Source organism: Lingula anatina, chromosome 10 (assembly GCF_051362555.1).
Source record: "Lingula anatina isolate TDL-2025a chromosome 10, LinAna3.0, whole genome shotgun sequence".
In the NCBI taxonomy this organism is placed as follows: domain Eukaryota; kingdom Metazoa; phylum Brachiopoda; class Lingulata; order Lingulida; family Lingulidae; genus Lingula; species Lingula anatina.
The window spans coordinates 17,497,429-17,520,379 of NC_141776.1; the positions used below are offsets into that span (position 1 = coordinate 17,497,429).

Below are 22,951 nucleotides of genomic sequence, written 5' to 3' on the forward strand. Positions count from 1 at the left end.
AACTGATATCGAATGACTGAGATTAGTATCATGGCCTCAATCCCTCATCCAAGATTTTTCTAAAGGGAGAGAGGGGAATGTACAAGGATAAAATGATTATAATTGTACAATAATCTATAGGCCACAGGTATGGACAATTGTAGTTTTTGCTTCTTGTTGCCTGTTATACTCTTCCTCTTTTTTTTTTTTTTTTTTTTTTGGGGGGGGGGGGGGAATGGCAAGGGAGAACATGACACCCCGAAAGTAAATGAAGGGGCACATGCCTGCTGTTTTCCCTAAGACTGTGATCTGGCCCTGGGTATCCTCTTTATATATGAATATAGAAATTTATTAAGTAATAATTTTCATCTGGACTATGACATAGTTCCACAACTTACATAGTTGCCGTCAGTGACTAGTACTGTGGCTGTGATCTGGGTATCCTCTTCATAGTCAATCTGAGCAGCCGTCCTGATTGTACCACTGAAAGTAATGAAAAAATACAAAAATAGAACTGAAATATTAAAGTTCTTTCTTTCTTTCTTATGTGCAAAATTGGAGTCAGATTATGCAAAGATATCATTTGCTGAATTTACTAAGAATAAAAATAAAGGGTTTATGAAACATTTATTTTTGTAAGTGGCCTTGTAGTAAAAAATAATTTCATAACTTAAATCCCATTTAACTTTTGGTAATTGCTCATTCTTTATCAATTCAAAATTTATGTTCAATTCGATTTTTACCAGGGTAAAATCCTTAACCCTAATAAATACTTAATTAATTAATTTATTTGAATATTATCACAACTTTGGACTTACTTTTGTTCACCTATTTGAAATTTGTCAGAGCCTTTTCCAGGCCTAAGACTGTATCTGAGATAGGAACCCTGGAATGTGAAAAGTGAAAGTCAACTATTGAAAAAAAAACTTGTAAATAAATAAATAAATAAATAAATAAATAAATAAATAAATAAATGACATAATTCTTTATCTAAAATCAGAATAATTGTATCAACTTAATTTTTTTCATCAGATGCATTTCACTTCTGGAATTTTTGAGGCAAATTTCTTTTTAATTCTTTTTTTTTTAAATCAAATTATATTCAATTTTTAAAAAAAATTTAAAAATTTCAATAAACGGTGGCCAGTTTATTTCCTTTTCCTATACTTGATTTATTCTCAAGGGCTTGCTAGAATAACGGCCCAGTTTGTTATGCACAGAAAAACATTACTGGACAATGTTACCGGAAGAGAGTCTTGAAGGTATAGAAAGAGAAATGAACTGAGTCTATAAGGCAACTCAGTTACTTTGGTTAAAAACTAGTGTGAAACATTTGGTTTAGGATCCACTTTTGAAACTGTGATAAGTGTAAACAGTGTGTTAAATGTATGTAAGACATGACATTGTGTTAGGTGTGACAAGGTGCTAGGTGCGATATTGCGTTAGGTGTGACAGGGTGGTAAGTATAAGAAAGTTGACACTGATGTGTCTTGGTGTTCAAATTCATGTAGAGATCAGTACAAAGAGATATATATAATTTGAAGATTTAACAATGCAAAGTTCAGCAATACCAGATACATATTAAAAAAAAAAAAAAAAACATTACGCAATATTAAACCAAATTAATACACAGAAAAGATGAAAAACCATCACCACCCTCAGAACAGGCACAGCAATATATCATTTGTTTATAAAATAAAGAAAGTAAAACAAACAACATCTTAGTAAATGAAAACAAGAAGTCAACTGAAACAAGAAAATCTGAGTACAATTGTTAGTACGACACATGCAGATCATCACTGTGTAGGTTTTCACAGTCTAGTCTGACACCCAGAGTATCTGGGGTCACTGGAAACTTTCCTCTACATCAGGTACGGATTGAGGCCGTTTTCTGGGTCTTCCAGAAGATGGTCAGATTTATCCAAGTTTACATTGATGGGTATCAAATTTTTCTGTTGGAAGATGGTCAAAACATGGAGGATGGATCAACAAAGATAATTTGGAAGACTGTCAGAAAATATCTCTGGGTCCGCCCCTGTATATTACTGGGAATGACAGAGGCACATGTATGCTGATGATATAGCAGTGTGCTTCCAGTGACTTCTGAAACATGGGGTAAGACATGACAGCTTAACTTGGCAACATTTTCTCCCAGTTAGACCATAAATTCTCAACTGATGAAATCGTCTCTTTGTGGTTTAGACCATTCTGAAAATCACATGGTCAGTGGAAATAATGTGTTGCCAACTTAGCCATCACAACCCGAGTTCCGTGCATCCTGAATTTCAGAGATATCTGGAGACTAACCATCAGCAGTAGCAATTAAGCTGTGATGGAGATATGACACTATTGGTCATAAGTTTCCAGAAATCTCTGAAACTCAGGGAAGTAGTCTGTAGAATTGCCTCACAAAGAACAGGTGCCCCTTCATGCTATGGGACACGGTGAATACTCCATCATTGTTTTTACCCACCTGAGGCTGAGACCCATCCTGGGGAAACAAAATTACCACATGTTGCTATAGAAACACATAGACCTGTCATGTTATATAATTTATGCATGCATTTTTTTGCACAATGTGGTCAAGTTTTGATCTCAATTTACCGGGTATAATTTAAATTTAAACTTATTACTGACCTTGATATAATGTGTGGATATTATCTGTCACCAAGAAGGAAATCAAATTTATCTCATGTCAGTTTTGTCTTTTCTTAGTTTTCTTTAATTTCATCACTATTTTCCAAATTTTGAGAAAAGTGTTACATCTAAATGTTACATCTCAGTATCTTAATTTCAGATATATCTGGTTCAATTTATAACATATATGACTTCACTTTGTTGCTGACAAATCATACAGCTCAATACATCCATGCAGTTAACATGACAACTATTAAATCATAACAAGCACATTTGTATTTTATTTGATCAGCAGCTCTAGCATTAGTATGCACTGACTTTTGAAAAAAGTCCATGTGTTTTGACAAACTTACCATTTTACTAATCTAAATATTTTACCAAGGATCATGTAATAAATCAAACAAGCTCTGATTGTCAAACAATCAAAAGCTGTAGAAGTGATTTTCAACAAATTGTCAGTGGGTAGTATCCACAAGTCAGTGAGCAGTATCCACATGTCAGTGTCTGGTATCCACATGTCATTGAGACATACCCACATTAAACACAGTTATAAAATTTTCTGTATACACATTCAGTTACAGGCCTCAAAACGAAACCCTGTGTATTTAAATCCCACCCAATAAAGGTACTCACCAAATCCATATCCTTTGCTGACACTGTGAGTACAGAGGTGCCTATGGGCACGTTCTCTACCAGAGTGGCAAAGTAAGTGTCCTTAAGAAACTTGGGAGGGTTGACATTGGAAGCCTGTACTCTGATTTTTACCCCAGCGAGTGCATTTCTGTCAGGGTTGTCTTGCTGTGTGGCCTGGAAGATACAGAGGATGTAATGGGGGATAAAATAGTTTCTGTGAGTATGATAGTGTGTTAGGTTTGGTAGTAATTTTTGGATGTGACAGTGTGTTAGGTGTGACAGTAGTTTTTTGGATGTGACAGTGTGTTGGATGTGACAGTGTGTTAGGTGTGACAGTAGTTTTTTGGATGTGACAGTGTGTTGGATGTGACAGTAGTTTTTTGGGTGTGGCAGTGTGTTGGATGTGACAGTGTGTTAGGTGTGACAGTAGTTTTTTGGATGTGACAGTGTGTTAGGTGTGACAGTAGTTTTTTGGATGTGACAGTGTTGGATGTGACAGTAGTTATTTGGGTGTGGCAGTGTGTTGGATGTGACAGTGTGTTAGGTGTGACAGTAGTTTTTTGGATGTGACAGTGTGTTAGGTGTGACAGTAGTTTTTTGGATGTGACAGTGTGTTGGATGTGACAGTAGTTTTTTGGGTGTGGCAGTGTGTTGGATGTGACAGTGTGTTAGGTGTGACAGTAGTTTTTTGGATGTGACAGTGTGTTAGGTGTGACAGTAGTTTTTTGGGTGTGGCAGTGTGTTGGATGTGACAGTAGTTTTTTGGGTGTGGCAGTGTGTTAGGTGTGACAGTAGTTTTTTGGATGTGACAGTGTGTTAGGTGTGACAGTAGTTTTTTGGATGTGACAGTGTGTTAGGTGTGACAGTAGTTTTTTGGATGTGACAGTGTGTTAGGTGTGACAGTAGTTTTTTGGATGTGACAGTGTGTTAGGTGTGACAGTAGTTTTTTGGGTGTGGCAGTGTGTTAGGTGTGACAGTAGTTTTTTGGATGTGACAGTGTGTTAGGTGTGACAGTAGTTTTTTGGATGTGACAGTGTGTTAGGTGTGACAGTAGTTTTTTGGATGTGACAGTGTGTTAGGTGTGACAGTAGTTTTTTGGATGTGACAGTGTGTTGGATGTGACAGTAGTTTTTTGGGTGTGGCAGTGTGTTGGATGTGACAGTGTGTTAGGTGTGACAGTAGTTTTTTGGATGTGACAGTGTGTTAGGTGTGACAGTAGTTTTTTGGATGTGACAGTGTGTTGGATGTGACAGTAGTTTTTTGGGTGTGGCAGTGTGTTGGATGTGACAGTGTGTTAGGTGTGACAGTAGTTTTTTGGATGTGACAGTGTGTTAGGTGTGACAGTAGTTTTTTGGGTGTGGCAGTGTGTTGGATGTGACAGTAGTTTTTTGGGTGTGGCAGTGTGTTAGGTGTGACAGTAGTTTTTTGGATGTGACAGTGTGTTAGGTGTGACAGTAGTTTTTTGGATGTGACAGTGTGTTAGGTGTGACAGTAGTTTTTTGGATGTGACAGTGTGTTAGATGTGACAGTAGTTTTTTGGGTGTGGCAGTGTGTTGGATGTGACAGTAGTTTTTTGGGTGTGGCAGTGTGTTAGGTGTGACAGTAGTTTTTTGGATGTGACAGTGTGTTAGGTGTGACAGTAGTTTTTTGGATGTGACAGTGTGTTAGGTGTGACAGTAGTTTTTTGGATGTGACAGTGTGTTAGGTGTGACAGTAGTTTTTTGGATGTGACAGTGTGTTAGGTGTGACAGTAGTTTTTTGGATGTGACAGTGTGTTGGATGTGACAGTAGTTTTTTGGGTGTGGCAGTGTGTTGGATGTGACAGTGTGTTAGGTGTGACAGTAGTTTTTTGGATGTGACAGTGTGTTAGGTGTGACAGTAGTTTTTTGGGTGTGGCAGTGTGTTGGATGTGACAGTAGTTTTTTGGGTGTGGCAGTGTGTTGGATGTGACAGTGTGTTAGGTGTGACAGTAGTTTTTTGGATGTGACAGTGTGTTAGGTGTGACAGTAGTTTTTTGGATGTGACAGTGTGTTAGGTGTGACAGTAGTTTTTTGGGTGTGGCAGTGTGTTGGATGTGACAGTAGTTTTTTGGGTGTGGCAGTGTGTTGGATGTGACAGTGTGTTAGGTGTGACAGTAGTTTTTTGGATGTGACAGTGTGTTAGGTGTGACAGTAGTTTTTTGGGTGTGGCAGTGTGTTGGATGTGACAGTGTGTTAGGTGTGACAGTAGTTTTTTGGGTGTGGCAGTGTGTTGGGTGTGACAGTGTGTTAGGTGTGACAGTGTGTTAGGTGCGATTCTGATTGACTGGTTTTTGGTATTAACAAAGTCTTAGGCATAACAGAGTGTGTGTGTGAGATATGGTATTTTGTAATGGTGTGACTGTGCTTTGTTAGTACTATGTGATGATGAACTAAGCATCACACCTTTATAAGTTTATAACTTGAATGTTCATTATAAATGATAACAAATCTCACACATCCTACTCATACCTTCACTTGAAAGAAGAACTCTCTCCCTCTGAACAGTGTATCTTTCTGTACAAATATGTTCCCTGTTCTATGGTCAATGTAAAAATAGCTGCTGTCACCTGGAAAGATCAGATATTTCTTATCCTAAGTGTGTATGTGTGAGTAAATGCCAAAATACTCAAATAAATTTTTATGTGATGTTGACCAATGCAATTAAACTGCAAGCGTTAATTGCCAAGTTTGTTTCAATTGAGGAGCACTTTATAAAATCTTGCAGCCATTTTAATAGTCTGAACTGGGAATTAATGTTCTTCGCAGTCCAGATGAACAGTGTTATACATATACCTACCAGTGTCAGTGCTGTCACTCCTCTCTATGGTGTACAATACTCCAGTATTTATTCCCGTGTCTTGGTCTATGGCAAATATTGGTGTAAACATATGAACCTGTGTGTTCTAGAAAGAAATAGTTGATAGATAAGATAAGGTATAACTCTAGAGGTAAACAGAAGAAAATAAGTGAAAGATCAAGTCTGTTGCAAATTTGTGTATTGTTATTTCAATGATTTATTTTACTTCTCATCAAAATTAACTTTTTATGTTAGTCCACTAAATACAGTTCTTCAATTGATCTTGTGATGAGGCTTGTTTACATACAGAAAACTGGAGAATAAATTAAAGAAACAAATCCTAGGAGTAATTCAAGACCCCGCTTGCCATCTTACCCTGGTGGCATTTTCTAGGACTGTCCCCTCATAGACAGGGTGTAGGAACTTAGGATTCTGGTCATCTCCGTCTGTGATATTGACCTTCAGTAACACAGTGGTGTTGAACTGGGGGTCCCCATTGGCTGGGTGGTCCTGAGAGGGAAATTATTTATTTACTTATTTATTTATTTATTGTGGTATTTATTTATTTATTTTTCTTTAGCTTTTAATGTAATTCTACATTTTCATTCTTTTTTCCTAAACATTGCCACATTTTGCATTGACTATGACTTAAAAGTTTCAAATGATTTTGTTCGGTTCTTACATTTATCCTATTCATGCAGATAAACCATATAAACCATGATTATAAATAGGTAACCCTCTGTGTAGGATTGATGGTTTCTAGATTGATGAATAAATATTTAAAAGGCATTTATGTTACTAAAAAATTTTGATGCATAAGTAGTTTCTTTTAATTCAAATTTACAATGAAATATTTTTCAGATAATTTTAAGCAAGTAAAAATTGCATTCTTAAAACACCTGCAGCTTGAAAACTGTGAAACTGACTTGTATATAATGGAATGAGGTGGGTTTTATCAACCATAATAATAATAATAATAAATAAATAAATAATCACAATTAAACATCTGCCAAATAACATACTGGACTGTGGGAAATTTATAACATAAGACTATAACAATGTGACAGTTTTTGATACTTTGTTAAACAATACAAGGCCAATACCCATTATACACCTATGTTATGATATTATAAACTGATACAATGTAACATGGCATTGCTAGTATGTAGAATAGTGATAACAGAAGAAAGCTGTCACAAGTGATGGATTTCTGCTATGTTGAATTATGTAAAGAAAACAAAAGACACTCAAAGAAACCTTAGTCTCTGCTCTTAATTATTCAAAAGCACGCAAATACACTGGCCACAATAAATAGGAATGCAGAGCGTCTAACCCAAAGCAATTAATTTCCAAAACATACATAGCTAGAATAAATGTTCCTGCTCTTAATTCTGCTCCATGGGCAGATTTGCATATCAAATCAAGCATATTATTTTAGCCCATTCTTAACTTGACTTGTAAGTAATGTGCATAGCCACATCATCCTCCTTCAAATAACATAATTTACATTGATCTCTATTGTGTTACATAAGCAATTACGTAAGTAAATAAGGGGGGATTAGCTGCTTTGTATTAAGTTACCTGCCTCAGGTAAGAGGCACATTCCCTTTAACGTAATGAAGCTGGACAACATGTAAATGCTTTGGACTTGTATTTGTCCTTGAGACTTCTACAGGTGAAGTGTGAATGGTTTTCAATTTATTTCCCTTGTAAGACCACTATTAATTTCACAATTCTAATCCATTGAAAAGCTTGACAAAGTATATATTTTAGTTTGGACTGTGTGCATTTTAATGTCAATGTGAGTTTAGTCTTCTTTCATTTTTTTTTTTCTTTTTAAATCTGAGACAGGGCATATAACAGGCGTTTTTCTAATCATATCATTTTTTTCCTCTTAAACACAAATTGGTACATGTTTACCTAAAAGCAGTTATTAAACTGACCCCACACAGGTCAACAAGTGCATATCAGAGATCAATATTGGTCAAGTGGCTACTCTGGTCACAAAAGGGTTATATATTAAGTATTCTCAAGTGGTAGCCCCATTGCTATCAAATCCTATTGTTAATCCTTTAAAGCCATAAACTTCCAAATTTTCTACCTATATTTATATCATTATCTAGACTGGGGAGGGGGGGGAGGGGTTTACACTATCCATATTGTATTATTTTCTGCAAAATTAAACATCATTTCAATTAATTTCAATGATCAAATAAAACCTCTCACATGTCCGAGGGTTTTGGCCACCTGAGGACTTCCTATTTAATCACCTGTTAAAATACCCTCCAAGACCCGTGGGTTAGGATAAATCCAGCAACCTGCTTGGACAATGGGTCCCATGTTTACGCTGTTGTAGAAATGAGTTTTGAATACCAGGCTGCCAACAAAGAATCTCATGTTTAACAAATGGGACACTTGTGTTACACCATTACCTTGCACAAGTGTAAACTCAACATCGAGTTCAACAGTTTAGCTTACAACTTAATCTGCAGATTAGGGCATGTTTTCTCCACCTGTATGTAGAGAAAAATGCCATAAGGTACCGTGTACATACCATGACCCTTCGGTCGTGTTTACCTTGAAACCATTCTGTTGTGTTCCCAAACTTTTAATCACCGATGATTGTTAACGAAAGCATTCCAAATTTGACTTGCATACCTGTGTATATCAGAGGAGGGATTAATATCTCGTGGGACTTTTACACCTTGCGGACATTTTGTTTGACAATAGCCAGGTATTTTGATAGCCTCTCTGACTACCTACACATGAAGTATGCAAATGTTCTTTTCCATACAGCATGTGTGTATATTAAAAGGAGGATTGTTGTTCATGTCCTTTGTAATTGGAACATGTTATAGTTACATTAGTAACAGAACTGATGATACAACGTTTCAAAATTGAATGAAAGCATTTATTGAAAATCTGGTCAGAAGTAATTTATTATTTAAAACATTTGTCATACTGTATTCACTTTCATCGTGATCTGGCCATAATAATACATGTAATCGTGCAAGTCATTCTCATTGTTATTCCTTCTATTATTTGGGTGAATCGATTTGAATGATAGACTGAAATGTCCACAGAAAACGTGCAGTGCTGATAAAATAAGAGGTCTACACCTGACGTGGCATGGGTTTTGGCTTTATACTGTGCTAATCTTTAACTTTTACCTTTAAAGGGGTAACAAAAATGACAGGATTAATAAATATTTGTTTTGATGCTGACACTCATGGTTAAAAACTGAGGAAACAATTACACAGTTAAGATATTTAAGACCTGTTCCACAAGCATTCTCTTATCTTAGAATTAACTGCTTTCAACGACAGCTGATATTACTGTGCCTTCAATAATTGATAACAATTGTCACTTACATGAACCACAACATACAGTCAGCTGCTACTGATGCCAGTTCAACAAATTTTTCAAGGTGATGTTGTCACACAGTTTAAAGCAGTTTTTTAAAAACATATTTCATGTTCTTATTATTTGTTATGCTTTGAAATAAGCTGTTTGCAACATAGTCAGCTGCCAATTAACTTAATCACCTCCTAAAGTAAGTCAACTGTCACTGACATCTTAACCATGTGTCAATTTTATTTCATGTCAATATTCATTGACACATAATGCACATCATGCAGCTGAAAACCTATTTTTGGTATGATTATGATTGTCACTGTGTCACTGATATTCTATACACCAATGTGTCAAATGTCACTGACATCTCACATGACTGACATGATCCGTGTCCTGTGTCACCTTACCTTTGCCATGACTATAACTGTCACTGACATCCTCAACACCACCGTATCATTGTGTCATTGACACCTTCAGGTGATTGTGCCAACTGTCACTGATGGTTTTATGTGATTGTGTCCTGTGTCAACTTGCCTTTGCCACAGAGACAACTGTCATTAACATCCTATACACCACTGTCATTGACACCTCACATGATTGTGTCAACTATCACTGAACATCTTTCACATTATATTGTCCCATGTCAACTCACCTTTGCCATGATGACAACTGTCATCGCCCTCTGACCTCTGTCATAGTCCAGGGACCTGTTCAGCGTCACCTTGCCTTGGGCGGGTATTGGGATGTCAAAGTAAGTCTGTAAATTAAAAAAAAATTCAATGATAATTTGGCTGAGGTTTCACTTTCATAATAAGTACCTGTCAGAGTGGGTTACAGTGCTAGCTTTGAAGATTATCTTGTGTTTGAGAGTGTGTGCATGCATGTATGTGTGTGCATGCTTGTGCATTTGTGCATGCATCTGTATGTGTAGGCCTGTAAAGAACAATTTCAAAGGTAGGCTTTTCTTTTTTCTGATAAATTGAGAAATGATATACCAGAACTTGGTTCAAATTCTGAAGCAGAACTGACAAGCTTCACCTACTAAAAAGGGTGGTTCTTTTTGAACCCCCTATCCCCACATCCTGTTCCTACAGCCCTCGTGTGTGCATAGTACATATAGCTGCATAGAAATGTGCTTAAAGGAGAATGTGTGCATATGCACAGGTACGTAAGTGCAAGACAGCATGTCCCTGCATAAATGGTCTAATGTGCATGCCTCCAGGCATGGGCATTATCATTCCCATCAAACCGTAGCATATGCTGGGCAACAGAAGGGATGATGTTCCACTTCATATCTTATCACATTTTAATGACATCACAACTATCACATTTTCCACATATTCACAGTGTCTTATATATTACTGATATATTTTCACTTCTACACCTTTCCTTTCCCACCAGAGTCAACCTCTTAAAATGGTAAATCACCTTAAAATGTTCCTTAAATAACATAGTTACAAGTGACATTTCCTAAGCTTAAACTTAAATGTTTCTTTTTAATGGTCAGATATGCATCAGCCGTAGAAGATGCCCAATTATAAAGTAATCTGTTGCACTCAATTATTTTCTGGTTTTGACATGGTATTTTGGTGATACTGCTATTAATCCTCAAGAAAGCAGTCACTTTGATACAAAAATTGTGATTAAAAGAAGCCCCCCTGTCATTTACATTTAATTAATGCCTTGTTGACTACATATATGTATCTAGAGTCTTAAAGAACACAGCAACAACAGGATGTATTTGCCTGGTTTCTAAGATAGCTTGTTTAGAATAAGATTACTGTATGTGCAAACATGGTAAAGATAATCCTATAGTTTTTTTCCAGTTTTTCTGATTGGATTTTGTAAACTTTGCTTAACAGGAGCAAACCTGAGGTGACTGACATGTCAAAAATTAATTTGTAACTTCTGGTCTTTTTTCATCATTCAGGGGATAGTTTTGACTAGCTGACAGGATCTCACCTTTGTTTGATGACCTTGATGTGTGACCTTGACCTATGGCCTTGACACGCACTGAACCAGTGACTTGACATTAAATATCAAAGATTCCAAACTCTTCAATTTTTTTTAAATCTAAAATTGTTTGTGCTGATGAATTTTTTTATAATACCAGTAATGTTTTGAAGTTATCTATACAATATTGCAATATTTCTGGCATTTTTAATATTATTACTTATAATTATTAGCATGTACTGTATTTATACACATTGTTCTCCTTGTTTTATATACAGGCATGTCCTCTCCGTTATTACTAATTTTTCCCTGCATTTAATATTCTTTCCGCATTTAATGCACAATCCTATTTGCTTGCGCCTGCAATATGTTCCTTCCAGCATTTTAAAATTTTCACACAAATGAACAAACCAGCGATTAAGGCGGTCTCAGCAAGATGGGTCTGTTAATTCACATAACTCACTGACAGCATTATAATTCAACCCTTGCCATGAATAATAGCACCTGTATGCTGAAAGCTAAAAAAGATATGTTTCACAAGCCCTGTGGATATGAGAAAAATTGTCATCATTATCGTCAATTAACCTTTGACATGCAGGTGAGAGAAAGGAGCAACTTGCCTTCAGATAGATGGCCCTGTGAGTCAAGACATGACCTTTTCTTAGCTAAGGGGATAATGCTGTAAACCCAAGCTGATTCCTCAAAGACTGGAAAATTGTTATTTAACAGTCAACCTTTGTGTGATTTTTTTTTTACTCAATTAATTGTCATATATATTCTTGCTTCATATTTATAAAAACACTGTTAACATTTTTATTTTAAGTGCCAGTTTTTGAATGTATATTTCTACATCTAACTTAGCTGTCATGTAATAAATGCAAACTGAAATAACTTCATAGTAGTAGAAATAGTTGTAAACCATAAATAGTATTGAAAGGGCTTGGTAGTTGTTGCCCCGAGTGAAATATGGAAATTACAGATATCAGTACACACCTAAGTTAATCACCATGCAATTTAAATTATATTATTGTTACTTTTATTATTATCATTATTTATTGTTATCTTTTCGGTAAATTTTATAAGGACTGTGACTCATCTGGTATATTATACTGTATGTACTTTATATAACATCTATCTATATATCAGTCACACATTGAAGATGCTTAAGGATGTCAAAAGTGCCTCGCTGAATCATGTACAGTATTTGTATATGAATCCAACAATAAACTCCTGCTCTAATTAGGTATTATTATTTCCAGTAGCCATGATGGCTTTATCATAGCTGTCAATCTGAAGGACAAGGACATCTACCTGTAACTGTTATTAGTAATAAAGAAATTTTCTCCATAATTTGTACCCTGGAGGTCAAAGTAATGGCAATCCTTAGAGAATTATTCTATAGGAATCCTACAGAACTCTGTGGGCCACTATAGGAATCCAACATGTCCTATAGGACTCATATCTAGGATATTTGTCCTAAAGGACCAAAGAGGACTTTGGGCCAATTTTCTATAAGACATTCTTTAGGACCTGATGGGAGATTTCCATAAGGGAATGGTTTTCTTCTTCTACCCTGCCAACTCCACCTGATCCCTGTTATAATATTAATGCACCAGTATCTTTGATATTAGAGTGTTTGTTTCAAGTGGACTCTTAGGGTGCATTCCCAAAGATTTAGATCGATCCAGAGATTTAGATTTAGATCGACCTAACTCCCTGGGGGTTCTCGCTAAATTGCAGTAAGCTGAGCACGCACCATAGTTAATTACCCCCTTACAGCTTTAAGTAGGCAGGACAGATGCTTAAGCCAGCTAAGCTGACAGTAATCTAGTGAGACTCCCCACAGGGATAGATCGATTTAAAATCTATGGGAATGGGGTCTTAACTTCAGGGTGTTGCATGGAGACATCTATCAAACTTAAGCCATAATATACTCTCCGTTAAGTACTGTCAAATAACAGGTTAGTAAAAGTGCATTGTTGCTGAGAAATTATCTCTATAATTTTAGACCATGATGACAGAACTTTTGTGTATGGTAACTTTTTTTACTCGAGATTATTTCCTGAGGTGTTTTGTTTGCAGTTTTTTTTTCAGATAATGATGAGAGAATTGGATTTCACAGACTCCTTGTACTTTTCGGCTAAATTCAAATTTATCACATGGTACCTGACATGCCTGTTATTAACTTTTGTGGTTATATTTATTTCTGATGGTGAGAATTCAAACATAAGGTGCACAGGACGTAATCTGTCTTAGGCAAATACAGACTTAAAGGACATAAAAATTTCTGGCAATTGAAAAAATGTAGTCCAATATATTTCTTTTTAATGTATAGGCAAAAAGTAATTGTTAAATTTTTGAAATCTATTTACTTATATCCACTACCTTATTTTATCAACTATTTTATTAATTTGGTTTTAATTAACCAATTTTTTTTCTAATTTATCATGGATCATGAGCTTTAGTTGTTTTAAGAATACAACATACCACCCACAACATATAACACATACCAGTATAACTGATCTGATCATTTTCCTGCACGAAAAACAGTTAAAAGATTTGTGTTAAATTTATATTTCACCCACCCAAAAATAATAATAACACAGGTTTTCTGGTAGATTGTGTCCAATTCCCCATTACAACGGTCTGACATTCCTTACTTTGTGTCTCTCTTTTATTTTCACCAGCTACTGCATGTAGATACTCATACATGGACCGTGTTTTTGTTTAATGTCTATAGATGGAAACACACATGCCAACACCAATTTCAGTCTTATTCATTAGATTCCACATGTACTGCTACTGTATGATAATGTAACCCATATCATATAATATGGTCATTCACTGGACTGTGACCAGTCTATTTACTTAACAAATTCATGGACACTAATAAGCCTACAATGTTGATTATGAAAAAAAAAAAATATGCACTTTTTTTAGTGCATGTACTAGTTCAAATGCTGCAGCTCTGACTAGGCTTCAGTTTTTTTGTTTTGTTTTTTTTGTCCAAAAACAATCCCAGTGCTTTTTATTTTGATGACTTAATTATTTATCATATAAGCAGTGATGAAATTCAGGCTCAGTCCCCTCTGATTTCATTGATTGACCAGCAAATAATGTGTGACACATATTGAACACCTTTCTTGATCCCGATCCTATTTTCTCAATCTAAAATCAACTCCCAGACACAAAAGCCCACACGGGTAAAGTGTGAATTATCCAGCCCTATCAAAAGCAGCACAAACATTTACAGACTTAAGTAAATTATAATTAGTCACAGTGTTTTCAAATGGGGTTTATTTACTTTGCAGTGGCAGAGGCTGTGTCCCTTCAGTTTTGTTCTCCTGTGGTATGGTGTGTATACGTATTGTTGTTTGAGGAAGTTGCGTTGTTCAGAAAACTGCCTGTACCTGCCACATAGTTCCACTGTTTTTCTTGTCAACTGCCGGGATATCGATTGAAAAACTGAGAACCATCCCAGGGACATAAATTCACCGCTGGATTCCATGTTCATCTACATGCATGATTATGGAATCTTAAAGTCTTTTAGTGAAATATACAAATGACAGTAAGAAATATATTTACAGGCCCATGGGGGTTGGTTTGTTGGTGGTGGTGGTGGTGGTGGTGGTGGGGGGGGGGGGGGGGGGGGGGAGAGGTCAAATTTAAGAAACCACACTCTTGGTCAGAAAAGGTCCACCGTTTTATTTTATTACATTCCATTTTTCAAGTTGAGTCAAAGGGATGAAAAAAGTCCATTTTTTTTCAGGAAAAAAAAAAAAAAAAAAACACTAAAATTTCTGGCTGCAGGCCTGATATACTGGTGCATCTATTTATATATTTACTCCTTTATCTACATTTGCATCTATTCATCTATCTGGTAAACTCCAAAACTCAGCAAGACTCAAAGACAGCTGCCGTGAGATTTTTCTGTCGGTAGAATAAAATGTCTGTATACAGCTCAAATCATCCCTTGATGTAATCCCGTTTGTTGATAAACCCCACACTGAACGTGAGACAGAACGTAAAAGAACAGCCCTTAAATCCAGGACAGAGTGAAATAAATGGCACTGATAAATTCCATTTAAGCCTTAATTAATTGCTTTTATTCGAATCAGTAGCAGTTTTTACGCCATTCAAAGTTTGAATTAGGATAACATTCAACAGTGACTTTTTTGACTTAGTTTTTTGTAAACTTGGCTCATGTGAAATGACTGCATGGTAGCAGCTTAATACCGTAATTTTTATCTGCATGGTAACAGTATAAGTTTGGACAGTAATATATATTTTTGTTAAATTTTTTTCATTTAGCACTTTGCATGTGTTTGCTTGCTTTAACTGGACTTTTTTTTTTTTTTTGGAGATAATTTTTCTTTAACACATACAAAGCGATCATCGACTATTATTACTCTAATACATAGTAAACCAAATAAATAAATGAATAAATAATAATAAAAAAGACAAGTGTTTACATTCAACAACCAGATACTGCAATACTCACTGAGTTTGGCCCAGGTAAAATAGAATATTCTATAAAACTGTTATCCTTGTCAGCATCTGTAGCCAGGATGTCAGTGACAATGGTTGTCCCCACTGGTGTTAACTGAAAGATACAATGTTATAAATTGTTACTGTGTTATTAATAAATGTTAAATACAGTGAAGTGGTCTCCAGTTGAAAGATACAATGTAATTAAATGCTATTCATTGTTACATGCGTTAAGGGAAATGGCTAAAATATTATAGAAATACTAGTGCCATTTTGGAAATCATTATATTGTTTGGCACCCTTCATATCAGGTTACTAGCACACGGTCATGATGGTTCCAAAATTTTGCTAAGTGTTATAATGTTGCCTTTATAAAACTATGCTGAAAAACAATGTTACCAAATGTTATACTTTGTTATAAGTTGTGCATTTGCCTCCCCCCTCCCAACTGGATGAGTGAAATACAAAAAAAATGGACAAATGTTCCCAGAAAGTGACTTTCTATGTGTGGAATTCCACAGCGTATACCTTTTTTAGAACTGTTTAATTGAGAAAAAATTGTGTCCAAAAGCTGGGCATGTTCCCTTTGTTATAGCATATGTCCATATATGACCTTGGCCAGTACAGTGAGATCGAGAAGTGACAAATCTTTCTGTGAGAAAGTTGAAAAGGTCAAAAATGTTTTTATGAAGTTATGCCTTTTGTTGTCAACAATGCACACTGTGAATGGAACATATAAACAGAAAAATGTGTCAGCTACATTCTTGAACAAACTGTTTATGATAAAGGCAATGATTTTGTCAACAATCTGAAAGTAGACCAAATTTTCTGGTCAGTGGACATGGCACATCTCACAACAGGTAATAAACCATGTAGCATGCAGGTCTTGTTCACTGTAAAGATGGAGATTTTGTCCTGTCTTTTGACACACTAGCAGATGCCCTTTGTCAGCACTTCTTGTTTACATCAATCACACATCTTACAGCTACATATGTACATGTACTTTTGTTAATTTTAATAATAGTTTACAGTATATTAGGAAAACACCCTTTAGCGCTACAGTGGTAACATTTTCACTAATGCATTCCATTTGAAGTAATAAATTAATTGCACTTTGAATTGGGCAAATTTGACTTTGATCTTAACAACAGTAAGAAGTACAGTAAATGTATTATATGGCATTTTATAGAAATCTTTTCTTGCTTAAATATAATTGGAACAAGAAGAGAAATTGATCTGTATTTCAAAGTGGAAATTAAATGGTAAATACTTGGTGCCGTTAGGTCAAAGGACATTAAATAGATCTCAAGAAAGTGGTAGAATATGAATATTTATTCATCCTGCATCAAAGTAAAATGAATGCAGTATCATAATGTAATTTAAGCCAAACTATAAACAGTGAGCCGGCCTTCAGTTGAAAATAAAATAATTGGACAGCAAAGTTAGTATCCGTGCAATTAAGACATTAACGGGTCATAAATGCAGTGCATTATATTACTGTATTATACTGGCACCGTCTTTATTGGAGCCAAAATGCCCATTTAAACCCATAGTGCATTTGTTTCAATGGGGGCGTCTCGATAGTCCGAAGGTTCATTAGTCCGAAGGTTCATTGGTCCGAAAAGTGGTAACATTTTCATCGATTTTTTAATCAAGGGTTCATTGGTCCGAAGGTTCTATAATGAACATTCGGACCAATGAACCTTCGGACTATCGCTACGGCCCCGTTTCAATATTGACGCAGTAAGGTGTACATAGGCAATTGACACCAAATGTCTCTGCCATTTGCACCATTATGTGAACTCTCACATCCAAATTCCCCAACTTCCTGCCTCATTTTCTGCTGTTCAAATATCACAACAATCAGTTACAACAACCAAAGTGCAATACTCATGAAAACTGTTATTGCAAGGAGGGCTTATTTTTGATTGTGTCAAGATTTTAAGGCTGCGGTCGTTTTTAAAAAGAGCATTAATGTTATTTGACTTTCTTTTCCCCTCGAGCTAGCAACATGCACTTCTACAATTAGCAGTCTGCTGTAAATTTTACCATCTTTCTACACCAGAACCGTTTCTTTATTCATGTCATTTATTGATTTATTAAACTTGCTTCTTGCAAGGAGTTATAACTCCTTGCTTCTTGTCAGCTATCTCAACCAATGCCTCAGGCCGATAAGACACCTTTATCCATACAAATTTAAAATGTACAAGTACCTTTTCGCCTTGTACAATATATTTGTAAACTTAAGTACACATTCAAGTAAGTAAGTGCATTGAAATAATCAGCAGACATGATATTTTCTATTAGGAACTGGAGCTGTGCTGTCTGAAATACAGACCTTTTTATTAAAGATAAACTTCAAGTACATTACATCTAGTGGTGGGAAATGCACAGTCTGCCAAATTAGATAGCAGAGAATAATAGAAAAAAATTCCCTGGTAATTATCACCATCATCATCCAGCCTGTTGTCGTGTTTATTTCTATAAGTGATTACATATCTTCAGGGCCAAATAAATGAGCATTTCCTTGTCAGCTTTACAAACATGAACTTTTAACTTCAGCAGAGCATTTTTTCCTTGTAAATGAAAGAATTTTGCTTGAAATATGATCAAATTGTTACTCTAGAATCATCAAAGTTCAACACGACAATGGACGGGGACCTTTTGAACCAGGTCTTGTTGTGATATAATGCTTGTAATACAAACCGTATCATTTGAAATGTCAGAGCCAGGCTATCAAAATGAAGGGAAGGGGGCACTTGCTAGCTTCCTTTTGGTGAGGGTCAGGGATTATTGTGAGTTAAAGCAGACCAAGATTTTTTTTCATAAATTCAAAGGGATAACAACTATTTATTTTGGTGGTAAAAGTGCCATCAAATGGATTTTCCTGGGGTAAATGACAACTTTCCCATTCTTACATTGTACCAATGGTTAATGAATCCCTTTCAACATCAGATTCAAAGTTACTCATTAAGTTTTTTTTTTCTTTTTTAAGTGTGTTTTATGTAATAATCTCTTTAGAGATTATTATGGAGGGTACCTTTCTATGAAGGCCTATATGTGGTTCAACGGCAAGCACAGATTTCAGAGTAATTGCGAAAACTACCATTTTGGTGGTAAAATGGAATTCATTATGTATTTCTAAGTGTTGTTTACAATTGTTTTTATTGCGGAATTTTGAATACCATATGAAGACTTGTCATCCCTTTAAAAACAACTTTCTGACATAAGGCCTTTATATCCTCAGGTAACAGATTGGATAGACCTTTTTTTTATACATTTGGATCCTTTCTGAACCCTACAATTTGGTGACCACTGATGAGACTAGCAGTTGTGACCTCTAGGTGACAATACAATATTACCCTATATATATATACCGATACCTTTGGACAGTATATAACCAAGGACCAGTCAAACACTACAGAAGTTAATTGTTAGCACATACTAAAAAGGTCAAGGAAGGGAGGAAGATAAAGTAATATATGGGTGTACATGTACACCTCATGTGGTCATTATGTTTATCTTGTAAAAATTAGGCCGATGGGTGTATCGCCACTGGCAATGTGCTCTGTACAGTAACACATGTAGTATTCTTCCCTGCATGTGGTTGGAATAATTGCGCTATATTATTATTAGTCATTATTTTTAAATTTTGTGTGTGCATGGGCATATAATGACATCCCCAGCTATCTTTGTTGGCTGCCTTTATCATTTCGGTTGTATTTTATTCTTTTTTAACTGCAGAGATTATCAACCAATTATATATAACATGTATTTGATCAATATTTGTAAGATGCTTATCTAACAAGAATACAGGCAACAGGGTCAATTTATTAATTATAATTCTTGTTTGATGCATTATTTCTTGTAGTACTATTTTTGTGCTTAAACTTTTTTAAAATTACATTTTTTTTCTGAGATACATGTAATAGGGTGGGTTTCATGTGATACGTTCGGCACCTCTTTACAAAGTGAGATTTACAGAGGCTGACCGTCACCTTGAGACACCGACCCAGTGATTGTCGCAAATGCGGTAAACAAAGTGAAGTGTGGGCAAACAGGTATGGCATGCGTCATGATCTTTTTGTGCCTGGGCTGTCAGCTACACTGAGTAGGAAGGGGAAATATTATTATAAGGGTTTAATGGTATTTAAAAGTCAGTTACTGAATACCTCATTTCTGAATAAAGCTTATACTAGTATATGCTGCTTAGCTGTGTAAAATGTTTTTACTAGTCTGAGTATGGTGCTGATATGAATTAGAGAGTGGGAACAATAGCTTATTTTGATAACCACTGTATGTACACCTATATCAGGGTAGGTCAAAAGAATCAGGAATATTTTGATGACGAAACCTTTGAAAAAAAATACTGCATTAGTTTTTATATTGATACTGGTATAACAAAAAGGACGACAGGGTTTAAGAAGCCCCTCCCCCCCAACTCAAATTCCCTGCCAAGGGTCTAGATGATTATACTTAATTATTTACTTAATTTTTTTCACATATTAAAGAATTTGCCCCTATGTTACACGACGAGCTCCTCCTAACAAGTAAACACTCCCCCCTCATCCACTCTGACCTATACATTGACACAAGGGATTGGAGTAGAAAGAGGCGATGGCAAACTTGACATATGCTAAGAAGAACCTTGTATGCCCTGTCATAGAGTTGGTGTACCAACAGCATGGGAAAATGCTACCTGTGCAGATATTGAATTTGTGCTGGGGTTGGAAGACTTAGAGGTTAGATTTTTAGGCCCTTTTCACATGGAGCTGGAGGAAAGATTGCATCTGTTATGTCCAGTTAAATGTACTGTTTCTTTTCTTCTTTTTTCTTTTTGAGGTGGATGCCGAGGGTAGCATTAATAATTATCACTATTGCTAAAAAGGCTCTGATCTCTAAATTGTCCAATTACTGGGCCACTGCACAAGAAATCATTCATTGATTTCACCATACAATTGAGCCTTGTTGTTGATTTAGACCTGGTGCCTATTTTATTCACTTTCCTATAGATCAATGTCAGTCTCTTAATTACACAATTAATAGGGATGACGGGGTCTAGGTGCAAACTCTGGAGTACCTGCCACATGTGAAACATAGGTAAATCCATCACATTACAATGTCTACAATAGGGCACCTTTGTATATGTAGATACCACAAGCCCCAAGTATCAGCAATTGCTAGAGGTCTACCATGAATATCTGCATGCATCTGCATATTCCAGTGACAGTGCTGGTTTTTGACGATACATTTTTTACAATAATAGCAGAGTTAGGCTACTCCCTACTTATTTTTTTCTTTTCCATCCCAATTTTTTTTTTTATTTTTAACTGGTTTCTTTGTATATTTGATACTGTATCTGCAACTACTGTCCAATGGACACAAGCAATTTCAAAGACCACCATTGTCACAAATCAGCCTAATAGCCAACCCAGTCTTTTCCCCTACACCAATATTTCAAAGTGTCAAGTCCACAAAAGACCAGTAATAGAACAGGGACATTAACTGACCTCCCCATGCAGTAGATCACTGCTTCCTCAAAAGGAGCACTTTATTCTAATGAAGTGCACTCTTCTAGTGAGTACAATGTATATAAGAAGTTCTGAAACTCTCTTGTTACAATAGTACCCATTAGGGGTGATAATCTATTGGAAGAATTTAATATGGTCAGACCTCCATGAGTATTTTGATTAGTTTCTCACAGGTATTTAATTTATTGACCACTACTCAGGGACATATATGACAATGTTACCATTTAACTCATGGGATCATCCTAAGGCTTAAAGAGTCAAGAAATCAGCCTCTTGATATCTTATTGAAAATGGACCCTGATCTTATAATGTCACAGCAATGATGCCACTTCACACTAGCCACTGTCCTAAACAAATTTTAAGCTTGCAGCAAATTTGTGGCAGATTTGCTGCAAACTAAACTGTTTACAAGAAACTGTCTGCAGGTTGTCCCAAGGAAAATTACAGTTGCTGCAAATTTAAGGAAGAGTGAAAGTTTGCTGGAAGTTTACAAGAAAGTCTTCAGACATGAGCCTAGGTTAAAAAAAAAAACATCTGAACATTTATTGAATCTTAGACAAGACGAATCTCAGGAACCATCAGAATTGAATTTAAAAATGCTGAACTCCAAGTTTCTGTGGAAAAAGCTAATGCCTGTCATTTGCATGGTAAATTCCTTTTTGCAAATTTGCTGCAGACTCAAATTTTTTCTAAGGGAGTAGTGTTTCTTTTACCAAAAAAGAAACATTTTTGTCATTCATCGATATAATCCCCATTGTGAGGATTCTGTATATTTGCACGTTTCACTTACCTCTGATATTTCTACTGTATAAACAGGTTTCAGGAATATTGGTGCATTGTCGTTGATATCGGTGACTATAACTGTTACCCTGACTGGGATCTGGAGCATAATAATAATAATGATAATAATAATAATAATAATGTATGTTCACCACGTGAAGGTGCAGAACATAATCCAAAAATTCACGATCACCATTATGAAAATAAATAAAAATAATAAAGTTGCGATTTCACCCCCATTTTTTGAACCCACAAATAAAAATGGTCTTATCTAAAACACTTAGTCTGTATTCATGTACTTTACATCAAATAAAAAGGATATAAGTGACTTAATAGAACTTCCAACGAGCACACATGTACTTTTCCGAACACGTGCTTCAGATTCAAATTCCATTGACCGCCATTTCTCCTGGCATCTTTCTCGTGTATCCTAACGCACGCGTCCTAAGTGCCACAAGTAAGCTGTAACGCGCGTATAAATTTTGACTTACGTTTAAAACTTGTGCTCCCTTTACCACACAATCTAGCACGATATATATCGATGGGACGTTCGTACTGTTGTCTAAATCTACTGGTTTCTTCAGTATGATGGCTCTGGTGGCGCTATTGAAGTCTAGATATTCGCTAGGGGTTTTAATCCTCAGGTCTATTTGTTGTGGTGTACCCGTTAAGTTCACGTAATCAATGACAGAACCTTTAAAAAGGGAAAGTATAATAATCATTATAGTGGGATTATTCGATTATGTCGCATATTATATAAAAATCAATACACCTTGAGA

The 22,951-nt window shown here is 35.8% G+C and overlaps 1 protein-coding gene across 5 annotated transcripts in view; it reads right to left on the reverse strand.

Moving 5' to 3' along the window:
• LOC106158157 (protocadherin-15) overlaps nucleotides 1–22,951 on the reverse strand; it is a 41,113-nt gene that overhangs the window by 5,482 nt on the left and 12,680 nt on the right. For 3 of the 5 annotated variants that reach the window (XM_086997164.1, XM_086997166.1, XM_086997167.1), the window contains 11 exons: nucleotides 22,664–22,866; nucleotides 22,183–22,272; nucleotides 15,875–15,976; nucleotides 10,073–10,177; nucleotides 6,442–6,576; nucleotides 6,067–6,172; nucleotides 5,739–5,836; nucleotides 3,250–3,423; nucleotides 2,453–2,470; nucleotides 798–865; nucleotides 378–462 (listed from right to left, as the gene is read on the reverse strand). In XM_086997164.1, coding sequence (XP_086853290.1) covers nucleotides 378–462; nucleotides 798–865; nucleotides 2,453–2,470; nucleotides 3,250–3,423; nucleotides 5,739–5,836; nucleotides 6,067–6,172; nucleotides 6,442–6,576; nucleotides 10,073–10,177; nucleotides 15,875–15,976; nucleotides 22,183–22,272; nucleotides 22,664–22,866 — 1,184 coding nt within the window. Of the gene's footprint in view, nucleotides 1–377; nucleotides 463–797; nucleotides 866–2,452; nucleotides 2,471–3,249; nucleotides 3,424–5,738; nucleotides 5,837–6,066; nucleotides 6,173–6,441; nucleotides 6,577–10,072; nucleotides 10,178–15,874; nucleotides 15,977–22,182; nucleotides 22,273–22,548; nucleotides 22,598–22,663; nucleotides 22,867–22,951 lie in introns of those variants that run through there. The other 2 variants (XM_086997169.1, XM_086997165.1) reach the window with 2 other exon arrangements.